The following is a 27,179-nucleotide window of genomic DNA, read 5'->3' on the forward strand; positions in this document are numbered from 1 at the left end:
GCTTTTCTATTCCTTTCTTATTGTCAGAAGCTAAGAAAGTAGAAAGAAGGTTAGGGAAAAATGCTACCACTTGTAAATATCCAGATGTCAGGATGCATTCTCTCCTGGTGACAGTTTAGATGTCATCATTGTAATGATCATTAACAGGTTCCAACATCCTTTGAACAAATAGCTTTAATACTCTAGTTAACACAGTTTCAATTCTTAGACACACTGCCTTATATTAATTGAGGAAATGGTCCCCGTCTTTGAAGGCATTTACATAACCTAAAATATGTTTCCCTATGCTTGATACGTAATTCCAAAAAATGTGAATGTACATCATTCTGTCACTGCTCATGTCAATCCGTGGGGAGTGACAGTGTCCTACTCTAGGCTGACACTGCTCAGAACAGGGATGCATGGAAGAGTGAACCCCAAAACCATACCCTTCTCTCTCGACAGCACATACCCATGCTGTCGCCCTTGCTGTGGATGTACAGCCAACTCACCTGCAACTACCAGAACTATGCTTTTGCAGCAGCAGAACTACAGGCAGCTACACAGCTTTACAGGAGCTACTGGGCGGGCTTGTGGGATGAAAGTGCTCACTTTCCTACTCGCTCTTGTGTAACACTGAGACGATACCATCCCAGTCAACTTCTTTTTTTCATATAAAAATGCTGTTACTACTTGTTCTGCCCTGCTTCGGCATGGCTGGAGCTCAAGACAGCAGAAGACACTTGATATAAGCACCCTCCCCTTGCCGGTTTGATTAACTCCCTGAGTCAAGCAATTTTTAAGCAGTTTAAGGGTTTGGGTTTCCTTTTTGGTTTACACCACTTTGGACATTTTTTCTTCACTTTTTCCTCTTTCCCCTTATTTTTGGGTAGCTTCCATATGTTTGGGCTTATTTCATTTATTTTGGTAAGATGTTTTGTTGGTGGGGGGGGTTGGGGTGGTGTGTTCTTTTACCTAGTAGTAGTATGTAGGATTTGTTTCTTTACTGCTGGCTTTGGGTTTGTTCTGGCTTGTTTGCGTGACCTTTATTTATTTATTTAGGCAGGGGTTGCTTTTGCAGGGATTTTTGGCTCTGTTTTTTAGCAGTGTTTTTCTTAACAGTTGTCTAAGGATGTTAATTTATTTGGGTTTGTTTGTTTTTTCAAGGTCCTGCTCCTGGGACAGAATAAATCCCTGCAGTGCCATGAACTGAGGACTGGCCAGCTGGGGAGCACCTCCGCTGGAACGGACATTAGGCTAAACGTGAGCCAGCGGCACGCTCCGGCAGCAATGGATGCTGGCAGCATGCTGCACTGTGTGAGCAGGGGCAGGTGGGAGATGGAGGGGTGTGACTGTCCCCCTCCGCTCAGCACTTCTTAGACCTCACCTGGATACAGCCTCCTGTTTAGAGGCTCCAGTTTGGGAAAGACGTGGACAGAATGGTAAGTCTGAGTGAAGTCAGGGCACAAGCAGTGGCCCTGGGGCTTGCTGAGCCTGGGGAAGGGGTGGCTGTGGGGCTGGGCTTGTAGCAGCCCCCCAGCACCTACGTCTGAGAGGATGGCACTGGGCTCTTTGCAGAGATGCACGATGGGGGCATGATCCGAAACAGGGGGGATATATACAGCTGGATATGAAGAATAAAAAAAACATTCTAAGGCTATTCAATCATTTGAATTAATTTCGCAGTGAGGCTGTGGAATCTCCATCCCTGGGGGCTTTCAAGGCTCAATGGGATAAAGCCTTAGACAACACGGTCTGAGCAACTTTGAGTTATAAGATTTGACTAGATGATATCTGGCAGTCCTTTCCCACCTGATAAGGGTTTTGCCTAATGGTTTATGTCACTTAATGATCCTGCCAACTACTGCATTTACATTACATTTTGATATTCCTTTTTTAAAGTATAATCTGAATTTGCTTGGACACACGCTTGGTCTTTCATCTTTTACACTGTGTCTGCTTTTTCTGTTCATTAAAATTATTTCAAAACACTTCTGAGATTTGAATGAAATCTATTTTTAAACATCCTTATTGTGTTGTCCTAATCTATAGAACTGTACTACTAGGGAAGCATGCTGTTATAAATCATTACATAAAGAACATGCTGGCTTTGGCTGGGAGAGAGTTAATTTTCTTGATAGTAGCTGGCATGGGGCTGTGTTTTGGATTGGTGCTGGAAACGGCGTTGATAATACAGGGATGTTTTAGTTCCTGCTGAGCAGCGCTTACACAGAGCCAAGGGCTTTTCTGCTCCTCACCCCACCAGCGAGCAGGCTGGGGGGGTACGAGAAGGGACAGGGGAGGGGACACAGGTGGGACAGCTGACCCCAACTGACCAAAGGGACATTCCATATCATGTGACATCATGCTCAGCATATAAAGCTGGTGGAAGAAGAAGGAAGGGGGGGAGGTTTGGAGTGATGGTGTTTGTCTTCTGAAGGAACCATTACATGTGATGGAGCTAGGCCCTGCTGTCCTGAGGATGGCTGAACACGTGCCTGCTGATGGGAAGTGGTGAAAAAATTCTTTGTTTTGCTTTGCTTGTGCATGCAGATGTTGCTCTATCTACTGAAGTGTCTATCTCAAAACATAAGTTTTCTCACTTTTACTCTTCTGATTCTCTTCCCCAACCCAAGCAGGGGGAGTGAGCAAGCAGCTATGTAGTCCTTAGTTGCTGACTGGGGTTAAACCACAACAAACAAGATTTTTTTTTTGGAAGTATTACACTAAAACATTGCCCAGTAATGGAGAAAGATTTTCTTTTGCTGATTCAGGAGGAAGTAGGAGAACCCTGATTTCTGCCTTCATAACAAGGTGAGCCCAGAGCTTCCCTTTGTCTTTGAAACACAGTCCTGTGATTAAACAAAACCCTGTAACTGAATCAATCATGTAACAAAGACATGGCTGAAAATGAATAAGTTAATTGGTAGTATGGCTTAGAAGCCCATTCCCACTCAGATAGGTCTCCTATACGCTTGAGAACAAGAAAAGGGATGGTAAAGAAGGCCAGGAGAACTTGTAGCTGTAGCCACCTGTAGAGGAATGAAGGCAGGTTAATTAACATTGATAATATACAGCTGTGGGCTGGCTTCAGGGGCGGTGGGTTGGCTGATGTGGGTAAGGTGCAGCTGTGGCTGGTTCCTGCTAAGTAGTTAAATAGCTCTTAAGGGGAATGGAAGAGGAGGCTTGGATGGAGAGAGACCTAGAAGAAACAGAGAGTGGAATGTACCCTAGATGTAGGAGAGACAAGAAGAAGCAGAGAGAGGAAGGGGACCTGGATGAGGAGAGGCTGGCTGGAAGAGGAGCCCAGAGAAGAAAGACTCTGGATGCAGCAGAGGCAAGAAGCAGGGTGGACTGGCCTGGAGAGGATGAAGAAACAGGGCAGACAGTAGATGAACTGTTGAAACCTTGTGGGGGACTGGTGGCTGTGCTGGGGCAAGGTGTGGGAGCTACTTATTGAAGTTAACCTGGTATGGGATGGTAAAAGCCTTGTTGCAGCTGGCTAGTTTGGATAGTGCTGTGACAGTCACCTGCCACAGGCCATACCAAGCTGTGGTGCTGCCCATGCAGCGCTAGCTCTGTGTTACTCCTCACCATGTGCCTGCGGCCAGAGCTCAGGAACAAGCCCTCTGAGTTACTGGTGGATGAGGCAGCAGCAAGAAGGGCTGGCTCTGAACACTGACTGCTCTAAGGCAGTTTGAACCCCCCCCAAATGGTGAGGAACAGAAAGCAGCTGAGCGAGGCGGCATTCAAAAACAGAGAGTGAGAAATTAAGGGTGATCCTGCACCAGACTTGCAAAGCCTCTGACTGGACAAAGCAAGCTGGTTTTACCTAACAGCTTTAGAGCCTTATAAAAACGTCAAAAAAATGAGGGCAGGAGAGGGACCATCCAGACTCAGTAATGTTGAGGAAAACAGCACAAGGACCTGAGAAACAGCTCTAGGCTTCGACTGCCCTAAAAGCAGTGCATAACACTGATAAATCGCACTGTGTGTCACTCTGTTTTCTTGTTGCCCGTGTTCAGCAACCTCAATCACACCCTGCAGCCTCTGACGGCGAAGGCACAGCCTGGGTGAGCAGTGGCACAGCTTGCCACCATGGCTGGACTGGGAAGCCTCACTGTGAGGTGGAGGGGACCCTCACCCGCTTGCCTTATGCATGAAGGGCTGAGGAGGCTGAAAGGGTCCCTTGGATAGCATGGGGCCAGCATCCCCAGCGGGCAGCTCCGGTGGGAGCAGGGCACAGCAGCTTGCCCGGTTTCCACTTCACCCAGCTGGTTTTGCCCCATGTACAAGCGAGCTGACTTTTGTGGGGGGAGGAAAGAGGGGTTGGTGCTCATGAGCAATATCTCCAGGCACCTCTGCCATTTGCCCCTGTCACCCTGCTGCACAGCACAGCCAAGTGAGGAGGCACCTAGCTGTGCTCGTAAGGAGATTCATTTCTGCCATCCACTAGACAATAGGACAGTTGGCTGTGTGTAAGGAAATGAAAGTAAAACCACCAACGCATTGCATTATTATTTCCAGAGCCATCATGAAGCAATACTCTTTTCATGTTGAGATTGGTTTCATTTCTCCTGAATCTTGTCAGAGTGTGTAGGTGGAGCCTGTGAATAAAAAGGAACCAGAAGTTGAAAAGAAGTTCCTGCTTCTCCTTGCTACAGGACACTACACAGGTAGGAGTTTCTCTTTTCCTTCGTATAAACATAATCACTCATTTTTTGACTGTTATCTTCATTCCTTTTAATAGCTGCATGTGAGAAAGCTGCATAGGAGTCTAAAGAAACTGCAGTTAAACAAGGTTGCCAGGAGTAGAATTTTTTGTTTTCTAGGGTGGGGGAAAAGAAAAGATACTACTGTTGTTTCCACTTTAAAGGGAAATGGCTGGGAGATGGTATTTAAATTGGAATACATTCTTTGAAGGGCAGTGGGGGGTGTGGGTGTGTGTGGGAGGGGCAGTGTTCAGCAACATAGTCTAGCTGGCAATATTAATATCTTGCATCATAAACTTTGCATTGCTTCATTTTTTTTTTTTCTGGGAAGACAGCTAGAATTAATAAACATACAGCCCAGAGACTGTGTAGTTTACCCAAATATCCTGAATTCACAAGATGCATCAGGCAGAAGTCTGTGGGCTCCTCTGGCTGGACAAGGAGTGAATAAATGCAAGAACTGTGTGGGTTCAGCACCGCAGCTTTGCACTTTGGGTTTGATAGCAGATTTTGTTATTACCCCTGGGGATGCAAAGCCAGGATTGCTAGAGAAAAGCAAGGCAACTCCTCTTCGGGACAGTCAGCAGGTCAGTGCTTCATGCAGATGTGGCTGTGTGTCACAGCGCTTTGTGTTGTGCCGGGGGAGGTTTCCAGCATGCAGGCAGGCAAACCTCAAAAGGTAAAGTTCAAGGAACCCAATATTGTCCTGATGACGATGACAGAGGCAGGGGCAGGTCTGGTGAGAGGGTGTGTTACCAGATTCCAGTATCAGCATGCCATCCAGGTGTCACGTCTCACATGTGGATTCTGGCCAGTTTCAGAAAGGCACTTAAAAATTGCAGCTCTTTTTTTTTCTTTCCCCTCTCCTTTCTTTCTTGCATCTGATGTTGTCAAGGCTCGGAACACAAAGAAATCATTATGCCTGCATGGCACAGTGGAGGGTTGCACTGACCTATCTAACTTTTTCAGGTCTAGGTGGAGAGCAGCAGGGTAGCCCTAGACATCCACGTGTGCCGATTTACTCCACTGCTTACTGCAGGTATATTTGTTAGCCTGTGTATCTGTGTGTGCATGCTGCAGTTTACACTCTGGACCTAGCTAAAAAATGCTTCTGTGTATTTGGTGAGATATAGCCCTTGCACTAAAATATTTCTAAGTTGTCACTTTTTTGTCAGACTCCGCAAGTCTCTGCAAGATCCTTCTTTTTCTTTTTCTTGTTCCTGGTGGCCCTACTACACTATTTTTGCATTTCATCCTATTCATTATAAGGGTGGCTAAAGCTTGGTGTATAACCTCTTTCTGAAGGAAACACATCCATGTTTAGGAGGCCATATGCTAAAACCAGTACATTAATAATCTGAACGTAGCCCAATTAATATAAATAATAATGTAAAAGGGACAAAATTGTTCCTGTGTAATATTCACATCAAATTAAAAATTTATAGGAAGTGTTTGTTCCACTAAACGAAAGGCAGGTAGAGAATGGGAGAAGCAATGAAAGGAATTCATGTTTAGAAACATTATTATCAGAACATTGTTTTTTTGTAGCAATAGAAAATCACAAAAGAACCTGGTGGCCAGTGAATGGGGAATGTATGTTTGTTGCAGACAAAGCACTGAGCCCTCATTCAAGGAAGTGAAATCTTATAATTCATTAACAGCAAGAGAAAAAAGTTCATACTGAAATATTGAAGAAAGAAGACATGGGAAAAGATGAGGGAACTGAAAAATGAATACTTATAAAGAAGTTAAAGTAGTTCAGTCATCTTTTATTGCTGGTCAAAACTGAGGAATTTCCCCAGAGTAATTTATTCTTTATTTTGATAAAAGGAGATAGGAATATCTGTTATAAAAAATTGTATTGCTTTATTAAAAAGAAAGAATGAATACTAATGTGGAAATAATCTGGTTTTTTCTAAACTTGTTTTACACATTGAAAATACAACTTGTTGTGTCTGATCATCCTATTTTGACATCTGCTCAAATTAGAAGACCTGTAAACTTAATTCAACCAGAAAATTAAAATAACAGGAAGTTATTTCAAGCAAAAATGTGTTTCTCCCAGTTCATTTACCCAAGTGTTTGGTTAAATATATCTTGGTTTTGGCAGGGGGAGGTTAAAAAATATCTAGCTTTGAAAAAATACTGTTGGGTTTAGTTTCTTTAAATCATTCTCTCTGTTAATCACCTGCCCTGGAAAACGTCACATCAAACACCTCCAGTTTTTTCAGTCACCCATAGAAAATATCTTAATAAAACTTTTACATAAAGAAAACCTGAACAAGAAAATAAAATGTCTCCTTGTTCTCCCTTCTCTAAAATCATGACAAGGAAAATTTGCTTTTGGGGGAGAGTTTTAAGCTATAGAGGCAGGGACTGAGATGCTGAGCTACTAAAATAGGTGTAAGACTTGACTCTGACAAGAATTTCCACCACAAAAGAGGTGAGCCGGTTGCACAGCAGACTGGCTTGGTTTGCCTTATTCTGATGCCAGTGGCATTGCACAGCCATGCGGCCCTATACTCCTGACCCCAGGTGACTCCGGTTAAGCATTTGCACACTCTCTCCAACCGTGCCCAGACCTGCCATACTGACTGAGCTTCTTGAAACACCTTTCAGCAAAACATTTCATTGAGGAAAACTGTCTTTTTGCAAAAATTGGTGTAACTTTTTTCCTCCAAAAAAATATTATTCTTTACTCTGTGACAACAACTGTTTTCTGAAAACAAAGAAAATGTAAGAGGTAGGAAGAACTGTTTCAAGTTTATCCTCTGGAGAGCAATTTTAGTGATCTGAAAAAAGCAGTGGCATTTGATGTCTATGGAGGGTTTGAATCAGCAAATAAAAGTGGTGTTTAGTTTTCTCTGCTATGATCACTGTTGCAAGCTGGCATCACTCAGTGCCCCATGTTTGATTTCAGAAGCTGTACAGAAGAGTGGTGAGGCCAGACAGTAATCACTACTTAGTGAAGCAATTATGGACAACCTACACAGTAGCCCAAAAAATCAGAAGGCCATGGGTAATAAGGGTGTAGCAGTCAAACAACCTTCTCAAAAAAACAAATCCATCCTGAAGAAAGATCATGCATCACCTTTCTCACAACCATCTTCAGAAGCTTTTGCAGTACCTCTCCCACCAGACTTTGAAGATGAAGATCTTTCGGAGAACACGATTGAGAGAAAGCCTAACTATGAGGAGGAGGAGTGGAAGGAACAGGATTATGGAGAACAGGACAAGGTAAGGCAGATACCAGAAAAGGGCATAGATCCACCCCACTCTTACTCCTGTGCTTCACTTTGTGCCCCAAAACAAATTCCCCTGTCTCTTTGGGCAGTCTGTACTTAGTAGGTCTAAGCAGAGGAGTACTGGGATCAGGGCCAAGCAGTCATTTGTGTTACTAGGAAGATAGATAGATACCTGCAATTAATCTGCAGGCATAAAAAATGTAGGTATAAAAAATAGGATGGCAGCAGTCTAGCAGCCAATTTAAGGTGCAACGTGTATCTGTTTCATTGGTAACAACTAGCAAATGCTGAACAGAAATCCTAAAATCTGAGTTATTTTTCACTTGAGGCTGTGCTACCTTCAACAGAAATTCAAAGAAAGTTTAATAATAACCTGTGTTGGATATTTGACACTGAAAACAGATTGTTTTGAAGTCTGTGTCATAGCTAATAAAGTTCCTTGAGAATGGTTAGGATTTACTAGCTAGTAAACAATGTAATGAAGATCGTGGGGAGGGGTTACCAATAAAGTTTTAAATACCTGCCTCCAGTAATCTGTATTGTCTTTTTCATCTTGAAAGAAGTATCTGCTCTGTTTGACTGTATCTGATTGATAGATGTATTTTCAGAGGTGGCTTTCTTAGACAAAGGTGATGTGGGAAACTTCAATTTTTTCTTTTCAAAAAATCAGGTATGAATGTCCCTGGCCCGTTAGTGTCTGCAAAATATTCATGTTTTCAAAATAAATTTCTAAATGTAGCAGTCAGACTGGAACGTGGAGAGAGGAACAGGTTGAAGAGAACAAGCTGATCTTTATAGACTTTAGCTGAGCATATTTAACAGCAGGTGGCCCAGTTTTGTAAAGGGCTGGAAATCACTCAGTTTCTTTTCATGAAAATGTATCGAAAACCATAAAATAATAATAATCCATCATTTAAAACAAATTGCTCGTATTCATCCCTTACCCTAGCCTAAAATGAGGGAAAGAAAGAAGAGCCATGACAATCTAAAAGATCTTAGCCACCTAAGGATGCTACAGCAGAACACTTTTGGTGTCTACACAGACTAAATGTTCAAACTTCAAAGCAAATATTTAATAAGGTATTCTGTAATAAATTCTCTTATTACTGGGACTAGTGTTCATATGCATACACATAATTCAGTACATCTGTAGATGACTGGAAGAAAATGGCAGTTATTATAAAAAAAATTAACAAAGCACACTTAGTAATGAGGTCTCCTTTTGCTCTTTACCTTCTCAGGAGAGCTTACAAAGTTTAGTATTTTTACTAAGGATGATCACTGAGCCAGCCTCAACTGATTTTGTCATTTTTACAGGCACCTGTTCATAACGTGGAAGTGCAAGAAGGCGCAGTGATATGAAGTACAGCTTGGTGCCAGTACATAAGGTTTATTAGAAAATGATGAGCTGGAAAAGATGCCTAAAAGGGGTGTTTTTTTGTGAAAATAGCTTATTTTGAAATTATGGGAAATTCATTATATGTTTAACTCCAGCAGGCAACGGAACATACCTTGCACAACCAATATGAGAAAAGGATCCGACCCTGCATTGATCTCATTGACAGCCTAAGAGCTCTCGGAGTAGAAAAAGAGCTGGCTTTGCCCGCGATCGCAGTGATCGGAGACCAGAGCTCTGGGAAAAGCTCTGTCCTAGAAGCCCTGTCTGGTATTGCTCTTCCTAGGGGCAATGGTAAGAATTCACCTTCTCAGGTTTTCACTTGAACTTCACTTCGATGAGGTGGAAGGAATTATTTTATTTATTTATTTATTTGGTCTTGAATAGGATAACTGCATGACTAAGACTATATCCAAATAGACTCCAGAGGGCTGCTTAGCTCTGGTTTCCAGTAGAAAAAAATGGATGTGCAGGTGGGGCACTCCAAAAAGGCACATTCTGGGTGGTCAAGAGACCGGGAGTAAGAAGAGTGCAGTGAAGCGTACTTGCCCCAAACCGTGGGCAGAATGAAAGGTAGCATCAGCTGACTCTGTGTGTTTCCCAGCAAAGAGTAGGGCAGTAAAGTATCAGTTTCACATGGAAGACTAGATTTGAAATTTGCTGTTGAGGTTGGTTTGAGGGTTTTTTTAACAAGATTTTCTTATAGATACCATTTTTTGGCAAAAAAAAAAAAAAAAAAAGGACAAAGATTTTTACTTATAAATGTTTGCCTTGGATATTATGTAAGTCATAGAAGATGGTTGAGAGACTTAGCAGCTCAAGAAGATTCACCTTCCAGCTCTGTGTATCTGTGTATATACACACATAAGTTCTACAAGTTCTGTATGAGTTGACAATACCATCTAGTCTGTCAGGCTGGACTTGAGGAAGAGGTTTCCTTAGGATGTAAGTGCAGCACTGAAACATGTTATCCAAAGAGTGTAAATCTGCTTCCTTGGAAGTTTGCAAAGACAAGACTTGGCTGGGCAGAACCATATATAGTGCTGATTAATAGTCCTACTCTGAGTAGGATGTCAGGCAAGAGCCCTTTGGCAATGTCTCTGGGAACACTTCTGTATCTCTGTGTGAAGTACCAGGCAACCCTGTGTTCGCCACGCAGTCTGTGGCTGTGCATCATGCATAACAACTGCTGAGAGAGTTACCTCTGTCTTCGGAACTGCTGCAGGTATTGTTACTCGATGTCCTCTGGAACTTAAACTGAAAAGAATACCTGCCACCCAGGCGTGGAAAGGGAAAATTTGTTATCGCAACATCATCAGCGAGCTCCAGAATGCCTCTGAGGTGGAGAAAGCAATAAGAGAAGGTGAGTTGTAACATATTCCCATCTGATTTGACTTGCTTAGTCTCCTCTGAATCCTTTCTCCCCTGAGAAGAATCTGAGCAGAAGTCCCCAGACTAACAGAATGATTGTAGCCATGAGTAACACAAGAGCTGAATTCAGAGCAGAAGAAAGTGGGGCAGCATAATGCAACTCTTTCAAGAGAGTTGTACTACTTGCTACTTCAGTAGTGAAGATGATCCCCGATGTCCGATAAAGGCTCAGACTGCATCCTCAGCTGGATGCTGCCTGCCTGGTTTGGGGAGGTTGTCTGTCAAACTGTAAACATGCAAAGCCCTAAATGGTTCCTGTCATCAGTTCAAAAACTCAGAGAATGCTTGAGGTGTTGTGGCTGGAAGTCTTATGATTTTGGAGACAATTGCAAGGCAGAGTGGAGGGCATATAGAGCTTCTGCCAGCTAGTGGGACCACAGCCTCAGTCATTGCCTTTCCCATGTCACAGTTTCACTTTTATGGTATTTCGTGCTGTGTCAGGAAACACTTTCCTTACCCAAGGGGCAGCAAGCACTTGCCCTAAATGTGAAGGCTGGATTATCCTTCTTTCCTCAACTAGGACCATTCTGCAACATTGTTACCTGTCCTAACAATTTTTCTTTAGCTTTTCAGTATATTATTTGGATATATTTAATACATCCTTCCAAAACTGGCAACACAAGTGGTATGAATTGATTAAGCTAATTACAGAGCTGAAAATCTCTCATGAGACGACAGGGTTTCCTTGCTTCTCTGTGCTGCTCGCAGTTCAAATATTATTGCCTTATAAGATCTGGGACAAATTACTTGATCTATCAACCTCCCTATCAAAATGTGAAGAATATAGAATAACACCTATTTATCTTTCAAGGCAGCTAAGGATTAATTAATGCCTACAAAGTGTCTTGATGTTGAGGAAGATTTTCTACAACTGACAAGTATTTTATCCAATCACTTTAATTGTGGTTTATTTGCATGTATTTTGTCTGCATATGTGAAAGTTCATAAGTATATGCTCTGTAAAATATTACAGTTCACATTCCAAAAGGACTCCATGTATCCTTGTATTGCATAGTAATTTCCTTAGATTTTTGCATAAATGGATTTACACACATGACTGGATCTGAAAAAAGCCAAGCCCAAAAGAACCTGCAGTGGTAGTAGGTACTTTCGAAGTCATTGCGTTCAGCTTCACTTAGATGCATTTTTTTAAAGCTTGTATTCATTGCCTTGCTGTTTTCTTCTTGCAGCCCAGGATGTTGTGGCGGGTACTAGAGGTGCCATCAGTGGAGAATTAATTTCCCTAGAAATTCAGTCTCCGGGTGTTCCAGATCTGACGCTAATTGATCTTCCTGGAATTGCCAGAGTGGCTGTGGGGGATCAGCCAAAAGATATTGGGGAACAGGTAAAACTCAGCCTCATGCCAGACTGTGCACAGGGTCACGGCTGTAACCTACCCCATATGCGAGCCTTTGCTGTAGGATGCTGGAGTTATTATGTTGGGCTTCTGAGCCTGCAATAGAGCTGCTGCAACAAACAGGCCTATTTTTCAGGCAAGGAATTGCCAATAGGAACAGTGAAGTCCAGGATCTCCTGCCTGCACGCCTCCAGTGCCGCGACACAGCCTACCCGCGGCAGCACGGAATAACCCAGCCGTGTGGACCCTGAATACAGGGCTTCCCCCATGCCCCTTGGCTAGACTGCGGTCTGGAAGATAAGACACATTCCAAAATGAGTTGTCTCTTACCGCTCTGTGTATGTATTTGGCAAAGATAAATAGGTCTGAGTTCTTGTAAGCTCTTCTGGAGCAAGGTGGCAAACTGGCCCTCTTACAGGTTCATTGCCCTGTCATCCCTTACTTACAGAGTGCGTCAGAATCAAACCCATCCTGTTATTTTTTCATCCCTTAAGGGATCCCAGCAGACCCTTTTTGAAGTAAACAGAATAAGCATTAAAGTAGAGGGGATCTCTACTCTTCCTTTGGCTGTTTTTAGAAGAAATGCTGGGGAATGCAAATAAAACTCTTGGACAAGGCCAGCTGTGAGGGTGATGTGCAGGATCTGGGTGTATTGTTTCTCCTAAAATACCTTTAAATAGGAACTTGGAATCAGGAGTAGCCCAAACTAAACCAGACATTTCAGCAAAAATGAGACAAGATTGAGTTGTCCGGGCTTTACACTCTGGGAGAAAACCAATTTCATTCCACAGTTAGATAGTAATCTTTCTATTGTATTCAAAAGAAAGCAGTAGGTGTGACATGATCCACACATTTCCATTGTCCCCAACTGTAGAGGAATGAAGGCAGTGGGTTGATGAACATTGATAATATGCAGCTGTGGCCTTGCCTCGAAGGCAGTGGGTTGATTGACATGGATGATGTGCAGCTGTAGCTCGTTCCCTCTAAGTGGTTAAATATCTCTGAGGAGTGTGGGAGAGGAGGTTGGATGGAGAAGCAGGAGCAGTGTGGTCTGGCCTCTGGAGGAAGAAGAAACAGCACAGACAGTAGAACCTGACTGAAGGTAAAAGCCTTGTTGTTGCAGCTTGCTTGTGCTGTGACACCCAGCCATCTGCATGCTTCAGAGATGGTGGCTATAGTATTGTAGCACATCAGAAATTGGGATGGATGGGAAGTAGAAAAGAGAGGCACCTTTACCAAAACTCAGGGGAAAAAAGTTATCTTCAGTATAAGCACAATAAAGCTCTGTAAAAATAGAGCTTTTTGCAATACAACACAAACTATGAGAAACCTTTTTATTTGGTGCTGAAACATAGAAACAATGCCAGCTAGATGTCACGTACAACTTAGGTTTTGTTAGTTGTTTTTTATTTGGTTTGGGGCTTTTCTTCCCTACAAACGCTCCGCTGAAATATAAGCCAAAAACATCTGCTCTCCTTTCAGAGATGCAAATTTGAGATTTATCAGCCTAACCTAGCTTGCTTGCTTTCTAGAAGTGTGTACCTAGATAACAGAACTTGTTTTTCTTACGTGTGATTATTTATGAAGTATCTTTAATATTTCCATAATGAAAGCTTATACAAATGAGAGGTTAAATTTTACATAGCTTTCAGGACAGGTGTAACAACAAACTGGTCTCATCCATGCTAGATGTTTGGATTAATCTTGACATAAGAAAAGAGGCTTCATTCTTCTGCTGACTCATTTCTATGCCGTCCTTTAGCATGTAATACTATCCTGGGTACATGTGACATTTAATGTTATCAGAAAGTGGCTCATATTGCTATAAATGGTCACATCCTACATGCAAGCATCTGATTTCACTGAACTACGTTACTGCTCTATTGCATTGCAGATCAAAATGCTACTGAAAAGAATTATTGGCTGCAAAGAGACACTCAATTTGGTAGTGGTGCCATGTAATGTGGATATCGCAACAACAGAAGCACTGAAAATGGCCCAAGAGGTGGACCCCAGTGGAGAAAGGACACTAGGTGAGGCAATTTTTCAGCTACAAGTTGAGAAGTGCAAATCTTTTTTTCCACGAAGGTCTGATATTCTGTACTCCATGCCAGATCTGTGAAATTAGCTACTAGAAGAAGGGGGAAGGGGAAGAAATTAGCCTAAATAAACCATTTACAAAGCGTGAGATGATCCATCAGCTCTAAGAATCCCTCAATTTTGAGTCTTGCTTGCATTCATGCTATGAATAACTGGAAATTGAAAATCTCAGTTAATGGCAGGAAAGCTTTGCTGCTGCCTGTCAAAAAAGGTTTGCAAGGCAAAAAGCGTGGTGGGAGGCCAACTCTAGGGCAAGATTTACAGTGCAAAGCCCAGGAGCTGAGAGCTTCCTAGGAGAGAAGACAAAAAAAAAAAAAATAAATCCAGAGAGAAGTTGCTTTATAAAACATGATACAGAGTGTTCCCACTCTGGTGGTGGGGTGTCCCACTGCTCCTCTCCCACCATTAACTTCTGTGCTCAACTAAGTTTCTCTTTGGGTAACTTCACAGGCATCCTTACAAAACCGGACCTGGTTGACAAAGGGACTGAAGAGTCTATCATCAACATAATACAAAACAAGGTCATCCCCCTCAAAAAAGGTTACATGATTGTGAAGTGTCGTGGGCAGCAGGATATCCATAACAAACTGGCCTTGGCCACTGCAATCCAGCAGGAGAGAATATTCTTCAAGACTCACAAATATTTCAGGTATTTCTCACAGAAAGGACCTAATCAAAAACATATTAAAATAACTTGAAAGCTTCCTGTTGACCTGCTGAGATTTTAAATTAGGGTTACAAACAGGTATTAATTATACTCACTATTTCTCATTGCCCATACAGTGTTGCATTCCAGTAAGCCAGAAGAATTTTACCTGCCAAATTAACTTCTAAAATGTATTTTGGATGTTCAATACATATCTCTCCCTAATCTTGGGAGAAGTGCAGTGAACTTCAGAAGTTCAGAATAGTCCCAAAGAATTCAAGTGAAGCATCTGAGAACTTCAAGACAAGCATTGAAGTATTTCTATTTGCTGGAAAACTCAGCATGATAAAGGATACTGCCTGTGCTGAGGGCACAGATTTCCCCAGAAAATGACTCGGCAGCAAATAAATCATAACACAGAGAATGGCAGGTGAAAAGGGTTTTAAATCGGTATACTTCACACATGCTGAAATAATACAGTAGCACATTAATTTGCTGTTAGAATTTGCTATTTTCCAATACTTCTCTGTTTCCCTTAGCTTAGCCAGTAGCAGCAGCTGTCAAACAACTCTTGCACAAAAGCCATGGTGCCCAAAGTGCTGGGCTGCTGCCACATCTGTACTAGCGCTCCCAGGAGGCCCCTTTCTTTACTCAATTTGTGCAGTAGAAGTAGTAAAAACAGAGCAGAGCATCAGTGCTGCCTCCTTGCCCTGCACATGCAGTCTATCCAAAACCACCTTTTCCTCTTTCTTTTTTTCTTTTTTTTTTTTTTGGTTTGTTTTTTTTTTCAGCATCCTTTTGGATGAAGGAAGGGCTACTATCCCTCATCTGGCAGAGAAGCTCACAAATGAACTTGTGCGACATATTATTGTAAGTAACAAAGGTGCCATACTGAGCTGTTTGTATCAGTTACTATGTAAAACTAAGTTCAGCCCTTCAAGCTTGGATTGCAATTGATGGCACTTAATTATCCCTCAGTCTGGCAATCTGAGAACAAATTGGCCTGAGAGTTAGAGGTAAAGGCACCCATGCTCTGTCCTCAGATTTGTCTTTAAGATAAAGATTGACAACAGGAAAACCATTTCATCTACTTGTGACTCATAACTCCTGCCTTTTCAATGGCAGCCATGATACTTCTTTTTGTTTGTGGAGAGTGTTGATCAGCTGGGTGACAAGTTACTGCTATGAGCTTGCTAAAACACAGTAATTTCTATTCAATGAAAATGTCTTAAAAATACCAAGTAAGATTTTTTTATATTACTATGCTAATGTAAATAGCATAGTAAATAGTAAATATTGGGGTTTTAATTTTATGTACGTATACTTGTAAGTAATATATCTTATTCCATTAAGGGAAAATTCTAAAATACAAGGAACCTCTAAATTCAGTCCTGAAGAAAAAAAATACATATTTATGTAACATTACATAAAATAAGCAACTAAGCAGCCGTGTTCAATCAGGTATTTATTGGGAATGGAGAGGTCAGTACATCCCTGCATCACCACCTCCCTGGAATGGCCTGTGAAGACGCAGGTTTTGGATCACTGTAGGTGAAATGTTGCCCCAAACTTCAGCTACTCTGCCCACCTTGCAGAGAGGTCCAGACTGATTTCTCAGGGAGATCCTACCCCCCTGCCTTCTCTCAATGAGGGCCACATTTGCACTTCCATGCTATCCCACTGTCACACGTGGGATGCACAAGCAGCAAGCTCTTGGACTCCTAAAAGCAGCAAAGATCATATGCAGGTGTGGGTCACTCTTAGAGGGACTTTGTTTTCCTTCCAAAACCAAAGATGTTCAACCCACCTAAACGTCCTCCTTTACTGTCTGCCCCCCAGAAAACTTTGCCAACACTAGAGAACCAAATACGTGAGGTGCTCCAAAAGACGCTGCAGGATCTACAAAAGTACAGAAGAGGCACACCAAAAACAGAGTCTGAGAAGCTGATTTTCCTTACAGATGTAAGTATCCATTTTGGTTTGGTCAAGAAGTAGAGTGAGGTGGTAAGCATGGAAGAAAAAACCTACCAAAAGTTAGAAAACCATCAGCATGGACCACCAGGAAGCTTGTGGTATCTGTCACTGAAGTGTTTTGAGAATAATATAGACAAACCTCTGGCAGGAATACATCATACAACAGTTCACAAGAGCTCATGGCCACTTCCAGCAATTTTTTTCTTGTGATTATGTGACAAGAGAACTGAACAACAACTCAGTTGATTGGTTAAGAACAAGCATCTCAGAGAGGGAAAACTTAGACTCCTGCCTACCCAAAATTTTGAAGGGTTTCCATTGTTTACAGCGTAAGATCATAAGATCAAATGTATTCCTGATACTAAAAATATGTTTTGCAAGTCCATCTAAATGTCTCATCTTGGGGAGCTAATCCCTCCAAGTAAGCTTTTGGCAGGCCAGCAGAGGTGCTTATGAAGATTCATCAGCCTTCAAAGTCTTCATACAAATCTGGTCAATTAGAATTTAGTAAATGGTTCTAAGAGTCCACAGGAAAACAAACAAAAAAAACCAACCCCCCCACACACACACCCCAAAAAAAAAAAAAAAAAAAAAAAAAAAGAGTATCGCAGTTGTTCTCCTCTAGCTATGCTGGTTTTGAAAAAAAAAAACACTAAAACTAGGAGCTAAGAGCATAAAAGATGTAAGAAAGGGGTGTTTTCAACGAACCATGTCTCTGCTTTAATATCAAATTACTGCAAATTTACTTAACATATGCAAGTTAGTCTGAAGAAATGAAACTTTACTACATTGCTTGATTGTTCTTTGATTCATTACAGTTGATCAAACTCTTTAATCAAGACATCTCTCAGACAATGCGTGGAGAGGAACAGTTGTTTGGAAATGAAATCAGACTGTTTACAAAAATCCGCAAAGAGTTTCGAACATGGGAAATTATTCTCCTAGAGCATGCTGCAAAGGGTAAGCATAGAAAACCATCACTTTCAGCTGACCTGAGATTCCATTCCCTCACTTTTAGATCAAGACACAGCATCACCAACAGGTTGTTTTCAAGAAAATGAAAAATAAGAAGCTAGGAGCATTCATCTGCTGTAGATATTAGGCAAGTGATGCTTTGGTCCTTGGGGACAAAGACCCAGCTTGTGTTAAATGCTGTCATAACAGAGAGATCAGTGAATGTCTCTGTTCTCCCAGCAAAGCAATAAAATCTGCACCCTGGCACAGAATTAGTTGGTGATTCTTTGAACCATTCTTCTAAATAACAGCAACAAAACCAACTCATCATCATCACAACAACAACAATAATGATAATAACATAATAATAGTAGTAGTAGTTATAATTCTGTTACTATTATTATTATTAGGAATGCTTTGGGATTTTGGCCTTCTCTGTTCTACTTCAGCTCTGCTTTAATGTGTGGAGAAAGCAATTCTGAGTCTGAAATAACCACAGCCTTGTAAAGGCTGCCCCTTTCTGTGCATCACCCACCTGGCTAATTGCTTAACTGAACTCACTTCTAAACTGCAGCATAGGGTGATACACGCAGACTGAACTCGCTGTACACTCCACGTCTCTTGCAGCATCTTTTTTCACATCTTTCAGAGACCCCACTGTTAGAGATGAAATAGTATCAACTGCCAGTCGAGCAGTAGTGCTTGAAAGAAGTTCTTTTAGTCTTTGATGTACATCTATGTCAACATCACTAGTGACTCTAAAGTGATAGGTACAAATAGGCTGCAAAGGTACAGTCAGTCAGAGACAAATATACGTGCATGCACGTGAAGAGACAGACATCGGTGTATGTCAATGTCTCGTGTCCCATCCATGAAGTACCAAGCCAATCAACATGATTTTATGGAAAGGAATAGAAGGATAAGACAATGAAGGCATGAAGAAATAGATGTAAAAATGGCAGAAAGCACTAGCAGAAGGATGCAGCTTCTTCAGAGGACAAAGCGCAATGGAGTTGCAGAAGATACACAAGGCATCACATGGCAGCTGAATCACAGTGGGGAATCCTCTGGGCACTTTCAGGTTATCACCATTGATTTAAACTAATACATCCAGCTTCACAATAGGATCATGGTAGCAGCGCACAGCAGCTCTTACAGCACAGCTCTTGCTGACAACATGCTACCCCAAAATCATGTGTACATATGCTCAGGTGAAGTGTTTACATGTGTAGAGAGCAAGTTCACTTATATAGATTGAAAGCCAGAGGTGGCTTTAGCCACCTTTACCTAGTTTCCTCAACAAAAAGTGTTGTTATCAGCCACCACTAGGTACATCATTGCATATCAGATGACTCTGTTTAACCTCAGCTTTCTTATGATGAATGAAAGTATTAAAAAAACAGATATTTTGGATACGTGAAGCCTTGAATTTTCTGTTACAAAGCCAATAGATATTCTTGCAGCCATTTTACAGCTTTGTACTACCTTAACTGTATAGATGTGTTTTTAGACTCTGAACCAGATACTCCAACTCTACTTTGGTCTTCTTTTTTTTAGTCTTTTTACTGTTTTTGTTACTATCCAACCATGGACTCACATACCTGAATGATAGAATTGAATGCATTTGTAGCCTTCTACTTCCACACATGTATTTGATCCATGATTCACAAATTTGACCACAAAACAGGGCACTATCAAAACCTTTCAAAACACTTATATAGACATCTTTGCCTGAATATGTAAACCAATTCAAAGGAATATATCTCATTTAAGATGGCAAATTTGTGTAATGTCAACAAAGAAATATTGACTGTGGTAACTTAAATAAAAATAGCTAGTTAACAGCAGACTCCCCGGAATAAGACCGTTTAATGACTTTGGGGTTTTGTTTTATTCTGGGTTTTTTTAAAACTCGGAAGTGACTGCTAATGGCTACTTCTGTGAGCAAAGCAATCCAAGCAGAACCAGTATTTTTGAGCTCCATCATAGTTTCTGGATTGCTTTCTGCCAGTTAGATGCTTGATCTAGTATGTAAGATGAGCAATAAATGATGTGTGTTAGCTCAGTTCTGTAGTAACTGTATTGCTTGAAACATCATCTCAGTAGTTTTCTCAGGAGTTCTCCTATTTCAAAAAGGAGAAATAGATTTCCTTCTTAAACCTTAAATTTATAAATTGAGTGATTTGGTAGTAAACCAATGTTACTTTAATATTACAGTTAAAGAAAGTGTACCCATGAAAGTGTGGAAATATGAAGACCAGTATCGTGGACGCGAGTTCCCAGGCTTTACCAATTATGGGACGTTTGAGGATATTATAAAAGAGCAAATCACAGGCCTGGAGGAGCTGGCTGTTGGGATACTGAACAGCGTGATCGGTACGTCCTGCAGGCCACATGAGGCTGTTGCATGGGAGACACTGGTGTGCCTCATAACTTTTTTTCCAGGATAGGCCAACATTCTCACTGCTGAAGGAAGAGCTCTAGCCAGGGTACCTCAGTGTGGGGAAGTTAATCTGATTCAGCCTAGGGGCTTGCTTCTTCTGTAGAGCCTCCAGTTTCTGCATGTGGTCTCCAGTATTTGTTAATACTTTTCCCAGTGGCTGGTGGAAGGTAGGTGGTGGTAGAAAGTAGCTATAAAAAATAACACCGTAAAGAAAGCATAGTAGAAGTACCTGGTGCCAGCCAAGCAGCTTGGTATTCCCAACCCTGGGAGAGTGGCATTCACAAATCTGAACTGGGAACCCAGCTTCTTTGCCAATTCTTTGCATGAGGTTGTATGTATTATACAGTGACTTCTGGGGCTAGGGAAAAGGGTACACAGTTCACCCAGGAAAAATCACCCAAGGAAAAAGTATGCTGTGATCCTATCCCTCCTATTTTTGCCTTACAAGGCAGCTATGGCATCTGTGCCAGACTCGGTACTCTCTACTATATACACAAGCCCCTCCACCTGGAAAGGGTGCTCCAGGTGAGATGCAGATGTACTTACATGGCTGAGTGATGACACATGTGGTCAGACACAACTGTAAGCACAGAAATTGCTTTATCGAAGAAATCTCAGCGATATTCAGTCTCTCTGGTGTTAAGTGGTTACAGGAGGTCTTTGATGGCTCACACTCTCGGACCTAGAAATCTCAACTTTTATTTGTTTGTATTGGTCATAATAGCATAGCGCATCACTACAGCTGCCTAGCTACTTTTGAATGAATACAGAAAATGAGTACTTTTCCCAAGTCCCACATTGAAAATAGCTTTAAAAAGTCACTGGTTTACCTGACTCTATTTTGTCTGTCTGTTCTTCCCTTAGGACTGGTTGAAGAGAAATTTATGGAACTCACTAAAAGGCATTTTGAAAATTTTCAAAACCTAAACAGAGCTATTAAGGTAAGACACTATATATAACCTGAGATAAGACAAGAGCAAGACAGAATGACATTTGTAAATACTGTCATGCTTATAGTATCTATCCTGTTGCATTACCCTTATGCAAGCACGAAATTACCTGCAGGCCTATGTTTTTCGTAAAATAAACAAGAGTATGAAAATAATAGTATGTTTATAAAGGCACTAATGAAAGTGCATTTTTCCTTTTGGTACAACTTTGGTAAGATCTAAAACATAACGTTCCTCATTCATTCTGGTCACATTCTTGATGTATGCACAACTCAATGCAAAGAAAATCTGGTATGGCTACCTTGAGGAGTTTATAATTAATTTTAAATTTAAGTTCTGCAATGATTTGCAAGTGTGTGGGTAGCCTCAGAATGCTAAACAGTGTTTTTCCTTCTCTGAAAGGCGAGCCAGGGTGTTAGCCAGTGCAGGAATCTCATCTTTGATAAAAAGGAGCAGCAGCAGACAAGCCAAAAATAATAGAACTATGAGAGAGTTAGAAGACGATTGTTCACAGTTTGGGGGATAGCGTGTTTTGGGGTGGAGTTAAATTATACGGATGTCACTGAAGGCTTTTTCTCAGAAAGAGCTTTGAAGAAGAGATGAGAAGCAATGCTGGACAGCCAGGAAGCAGAGCCTACTCACAGGGTACTGCTTATCAAGGGAACTCAAAGGCAAATGTGAGTGAATAGATGGTTTCCTATTTGACTTGCATGGCCAAACCCTACTGAGCTCCCAGGCCAACCAGGCAACAAGCAACTAAGCTATTTCAGCCAAACGCAGAGGTGTTTATGGAGGGTCTTCAGGTATAACACAACGAAAGGGAGGAAGTTCTGGTAGACCCTGAAGATGAGAAACAAGATGGGACGCTTTCTTAGGGATGCTAGGAAAGCATTTTTAGGGTATTTGAGGATGATTGAAAGAACTTTGCTGCCCCCGCAGACTTTTAGGTGGAAGTATCAAAAAGGCCAGAAAGCATCACAGTACTCCAATAAAAGCAAAAAGCACCAGACAGAGGGGGTTAGATGGGGTTGGTTTGCTGACAACAGATAGGAGACTGCAGTTTTTGAGAAGGGCACAGGGGCAACAGAGTTCACATCAGTGCCTGCCGTCACTGCCCGCTGCAAGAGGGAGACACAAACAAAATGCATGCAAAAACCAACGACAGGCCGCAGGCTGAACTCATGGCTGGCCATTGCTGCTTGTTCACATTGACCTTGTATTTTCTTTTGGGGTCCAAGCACCAGGTTTTGACTGACTTCACTCATATTTAAGGAGGGGACAAAACTGCCACATTTTCCTGCCCTTTCACAACAGCAGAACCAGAATCTAAAGCATTATGCCATGTTCCCAAGAGCCAGTCTGGGATTAGACAGTGCTGCAGCAAGGACTGTTGGACACTGTGCCCACTTTGCCATTCCCTGGGGAAACTGCTAGGCACCGGCACCTTTGCAAAAGAAGCAAATGTCTGAGAACTTGTTCTTTTCTTTCCTAGACCAGAATTGAAGACATTAGAGAGAAACAAGCAGCGGAGGCTGAAAGATATATCTGCACCCAGTTTAAAATGGAGAGAATTGTATACAGCCAGGATGACCTTTACATTAGTGATTTAAAATCTGTTGAGGCAGAAGACACTCCCAAAGCTGGCAACAGGAAAGAGCTGCAGGTTGGATCTGTTCTGAATCAACAGCCCTCCTTGGTGCAGGAAATGGTTTCTCGCACGAAGGCCTATTTCAGTGTGAGTTTACAGACTATGAATACAGCAGTTCTTCTGCACCCTGAATGCTACAGCACACCCCTCACCCAGATCTTGCTGTAGTCAGTACGAGTCTTTCACACAATACTACTACTATGCAGGGAACAGTACCCAGAGGGTATAAGCATCTCATCCAGGTACATGCACAGCTTCTGCAGGAATTAATCGGAGCTTCCAACCAGTGATGAAAATGCCAGGGCAAAGCTGGTCTGACGGGCAGTGTCAGCACAGTTGCTGGGGAGAAGTAGTTAGACACTGTGGGATATGGTGATTAGAGAAGCCTGCAGGTTGTTGAAATGACAGCTGGCTCCTAAACCACTTATTAGCTACCCCCCAGCCTGGCATGGCTCCCTGCCATGGCTGCCCCTCGCTCGGGGAATACGCCATCAGAGGGTCCTCGTCTCACCCCCCTCCAGCCTTTCATGGAGGAGAGGATGACTCCCTGCCACCTGTACAGCCCCATGCCAGTACAGTGCTCTCTTGCTGGCTTTCCTATGGGACAGGTGTCAGAGGGAGGAAAGGACAGTCACTTCCCAGCATGGAAGAGCGGGCAGGATGGGGAGGAGCCCTTTGCCCTGTAATTAGAAATTATTCATATTCAGTTGATGGCAAGCCCCCCTCTCCACCAAAGGAAGCAACAGTCCTCAGATTGCTTTCCCCACTGCAAGTTTTGTCGTATGGTTTTCAAATAACACTAATTTCCAGAAGCTTAACAACATTATGTACAGCACTTTGGTATCTCGCACAGCACCTGAGAGCTCAGGTCAGCCTCAAGCCTCCCTGCATGTTCCTGCTGCCAGCAGAAAGTGGTGTCAGTGGCTTGCAGTCAGACCTCAAACTAATGCAGCAGGAGGAGTGATAATAAAATGCTACATTAAAATAGATTCAGCTACCTGTAGAGATCAGAGCGTGTGTGCTGTATTGCAGACAGCTCCATAGAAGTTAAGTCTCTGAAGACAAACGGGATGTTTTAACAAAGGATCACATTAAAGACAGACAGAAAAGAGAACACACAGTATCAGGATTTGCTTTTGATCTTTGTTTCGTAAAACCTCCTCAGAAAGCAACAAGTTCAATATTAATAATGCAGTAAGGTAAGTAGCAGCTCACCTTGAATTTCAATAGCAAGGTTTTGACAAATTCCTGCAATTAAATGTTCGGGCTGCTCAGGCTGATTGAGAGAAAAACACAGGCTTTCAGAGAACAAAAGACAAAGGCAGAATTGTGTAACCTCTTCCTTCCTACTTCACTATACTCTGCTATAACACAAATGTCTTTGATACTAGTTATAAATTTTTGTAAATGCCCTAAGCACCACTGTCAACAAAAGCAAATGCCAGGGCATCATATCTCCACATAACTTATGCGAGGCCAAATACACTTTGACTGAGATGGAAGACCTTAGGTGTACATGGCCTTTGAAAATGGCATGCATGAATCTGTGTCACCTATGGCAAGACTGTCAAGATTCTGGGTAGAGTTTGTTTGGCTCTAGAAAAACACCTGCGTTTAAAGCACCTAGGCTCCCTCCCACCACAGTCAGTAGTGCCTAGAGAATACATAAGCTCAGTAAGTGCATTAGCTGACTCAGCCATATTGCTTGCTATTGACTAGATCTCTGCAAGCTAGAAAGCAAAACTAAACACCTAGTCTCAGGTGTTTTTCAGCTCGAGTTCAACCCCATCCTTGTACACAACAGATTTGCAGCCACTGAGCTCCAAAGGTATCTAAAGCCAGAAACACCTTAGACTTCTCTGGAAACTGGCTGCCTACAAATTGGATGTACTTTACCTGATTTTCCCATTTTCAAGCCAGGTGCCACAAGAAGAAAAGAAGATAGCACCACTCAGTTGCAGCCAGCCACTGAAATTAAGTGCTTACCTGGCACCAAGAGGGCTGGAGGCAGCTCCCCTCTGGCACTGGAGAAGTTTTGAACCTCCCATCACCAAAAGCACCAGCTAAGCCCCCAAGCCCTGTGGATGTCTCTGGGGAAAGGGGCCCAAAAGGTCTTCTAGGTCAATGTTTAGATTTGCATAAATAACTAGACCAGACAGTCTGTCAGGTTAAACAGAAAATTATCTCATTGAGCTATCAATAGATGTAAAGTAGACACAGTCTAGCCTCACTATTGCTGAAGAGAATTTTCCCTTAAGGCTAAAGCTTACTTCAAAGCTGTCTTACTTAAAAGGACAACCATGTCAGAAACACTACCTGAATACAGGATTTTACCACCTTTGGGAAAAATCACTGTTTCATTGCCTCTACCAGAACGGATTGGTAGTGTTCAGAGAAGACAGGTTTGACATCAGAAATGGTTCGCAAATACTATTCATCAGTTATGTCCTTACGTAACTCTTGCCAATGACAGCTGGCACAGCTAAGCAGGGAACAGCCTGCCTTGGGTTTAGTTTGCTGGGGGAAAAAAGCAACAGCTGACTCTCCTGTAACTCTTAATTTTTAGATCTTTAGACACAAGAGATGAATGGTAAACATTTTTTTGGTTCATAGGAGCACTCACTTCTTGAACAGTAACTCAATACATTTTAAAGTCTTACCAGATTACCTAGAGCCTCTTCCTTTTTTAGTTCTTTTTGGGAAGTAAGTCTTCTGCCTTTTTTTTCCCCCATTCTTGCAGGGAGCAAGTAAACGCCTCTCCAATCAGATACCTCTGATCATACTGTCTTTTGCCCTTCACGACTTTGGGGAAAACTTACAGACCACAATGTTGCATCTTTTGCAAGAAAAAGACAAGTTAAGCCATCTCCTTCAGGAGGACAGTGAAGCTGCTAAACATAGGAGCTACCTCAGTGAACGAGTTAATCGTCTCACCAAAGCCTGCCAGTACCTGAGAGACTTCTCATTGTAGGTTTCATTTTTCACAAGTATTTTCCTACTCTTGTTCTCCAGCATTATTGAAAAACTTTGTAAAATTCCCTAAAAATTTAATGTCAGGACAGATGTTTAACACTGATTTCGAGAGTTCAGTTCTGCTTTATTTTCCATAATCAGTCATATGCAAATGCCTACCCCTATGTAAAATGCTCCATTGAGGGAGTTGTGATTAAAAAAAGTTATCTCATTTTTAAAAATATGCATTATGAACTCTGCACAATCATTGAAATTATTAAAAAGCTAGAGCTCTGAAGGTTGCATTTTGTTGTGGGGTTTTTTAATGAGAATGAGAGCTTTCAGGTGTAGCAAACATTGTTTGACTAATTTTCCTAAATAAAGCTTACTGCACAACCCTAGAGAGCCCCCACTTAATTTTGTGTTTTTGCCTCACTGTGGTCGTTGTCTTTCCTGCCATCACCTGAAAGATGACTCTGCAAGGTGTCACCACTGTTAAGTCCCAGCCCAGTAGGCAGAGAAGGTGCAGAGTGGGTATGAAACAGTTTCAGTTTAGAAGAGAAAGAAAGTTAACTTCATCTGATCAGTACATCCATAGGATGCCATTGGTTCTGTTTCTTCTTTTTCAGTTCTCTGATTTGCAGAGAAAAGCCAAGAGGCTCTTTCTTTTGGATGCCTGGAGCATCCAAATTTGGTGACGGATGGGCAATTCAATAGATGGCAAGATCTGGATGTCCATAAGAGATTAATCCACTCAGGATGTTAAACATCAGAAGGGTGTCTCAGCATGTGGCTTGCTGCCTGTCTCCTTCCCCTCCCCAGGGCAAGCAGAACCTTTCCAAAAGCTCTTTGATTTCATGAAAACCAGTGCAAAATATAATACAGCACGCTGTATTCATGACTTCTCTCACATAGAGGATTTATTTTAATGGGCAAAGCTGTGCTTTGTGTAGCAAGAGTAATGTCTGCATTCAACTAAAAAAAGGAAAAAAAAACCAAAAAAACCCACGTACCTGTACCAGTGTGCCATGCAGTAATTTCCAAGATGCTTAAAAGAGAAGGGTTCTCTTCAGACTAGAAATGATAGGGTTTGACCCTCTCACGTGAAACTGCAGCAGCAGATGGCTGACTTCTGTGGCACAGCATTCACCTCAGTACAACATACAGCTTTATTAACCCTATTTAGCACTACAGCCAGTTTTCCACGTCAGTATTCTGTTTTGCTACTATTGACCTGCAGTGCTGCAGGTCAGAAGCAAAAAAAGAAAACAAAAAAAACCCCAACAGACAAACAAAAAAAAAAAAAAACCAAAACCAAAACCCCAAGCAAACCCTGATACTGTAATGATTTAATTTATTTAATTTCTGTTTTGAAAGTACTTTAAACTTGTT

At 42.0% G+C, this 27,179-nt stretch overlaps 1 protein-coding gene across 2 annotated transcripts; it reads left to right on the forward strand.

Moving 5' to 3' along the window:
- Window positions 1–4,567: 4,567 nt before the first annotated feature.
- LOC102050798 (interferon-induced GTP-binding protein Mx-like) lies at window positions 4,568–26,188 on the forward strand. Of its 2 annotated transcripts, none has more exons than XM_027804391.2 (15): window positions 4,568–4,655; window positions 5,661–5,730; window positions 7,612–7,928; window positions 9,431–9,626; window positions 10,558–10,695; window positions 11,954–12,108; window positions 14,015–14,153; window positions 14,671–14,869; window positions 15,658–15,736; window positions 16,706–16,828; window positions 17,659–17,800; window positions 20,012–20,170; window positions 21,102–21,178; window positions 22,680–22,922; window positions 25,576–26,188. In XM_027804391.2, exons 3-15 carry the CDS (start codon window positions 7,668–7,670, stop codon window positions 25,804–25,806), a joined length of 2,142 nt encoding a protein of 713 aa, XP_027660192.2. In that variant the 5' UTR covers window positions 4,568–4,655; window positions 5,661–5,730; window positions 7,612–7,667; the 3' UTR covers window positions 25,807–26,188. The 2 variants fall into 2 exon arrangements, with proteins under 2 accessions (XP_027660192.2, XP_005438641.3); XM_005438584.3 differs by having other exon boundaries at window positions 4,573–4,655; window positions 9,434–9,626.
- Window positions 26,189–27,179: the final 991 nt, after the last annotated feature.

This window comes from Falco cherrug, chromosome 2 (genome assembly GCF_023634085.1).
Source record: "Falco cherrug isolate bFalChe1 chromosome 2, bFalChe1.pri, whole genome shotgun sequence".
In the NCBI taxonomy this organism is placed as follows: Eukaryota; Metazoa; Chordata; class Aves; order Falconiformes; family Falconidae; genus Falco; species Falco cherrug.

Bases quoted from the DNA above. Each gene is read 5' to 3' on its own strand.
- LOC102050798 (XM_027804391.2), top strand. From the start codon at position 7,668: ATGGACAACCTACACAGTAGCCCAAAAAATCAGAAGGCCATGGGTAAT. The intron at 10,696-11,953 runs GTGAGTTGTAAC...TTCTTCTTGCAG, and splicing joins GGAGAAAGCAATAAGAGAAG to CCCAGGATGTTGTGGCGGGT. The intron at 22,923-25,575 runs GTGAGTTTACAG...CCATTCTTGCAG, and splicing joins GCACGAAGGCCTATTTCAGT to GGAGCAAGTAAACGCCTCTC.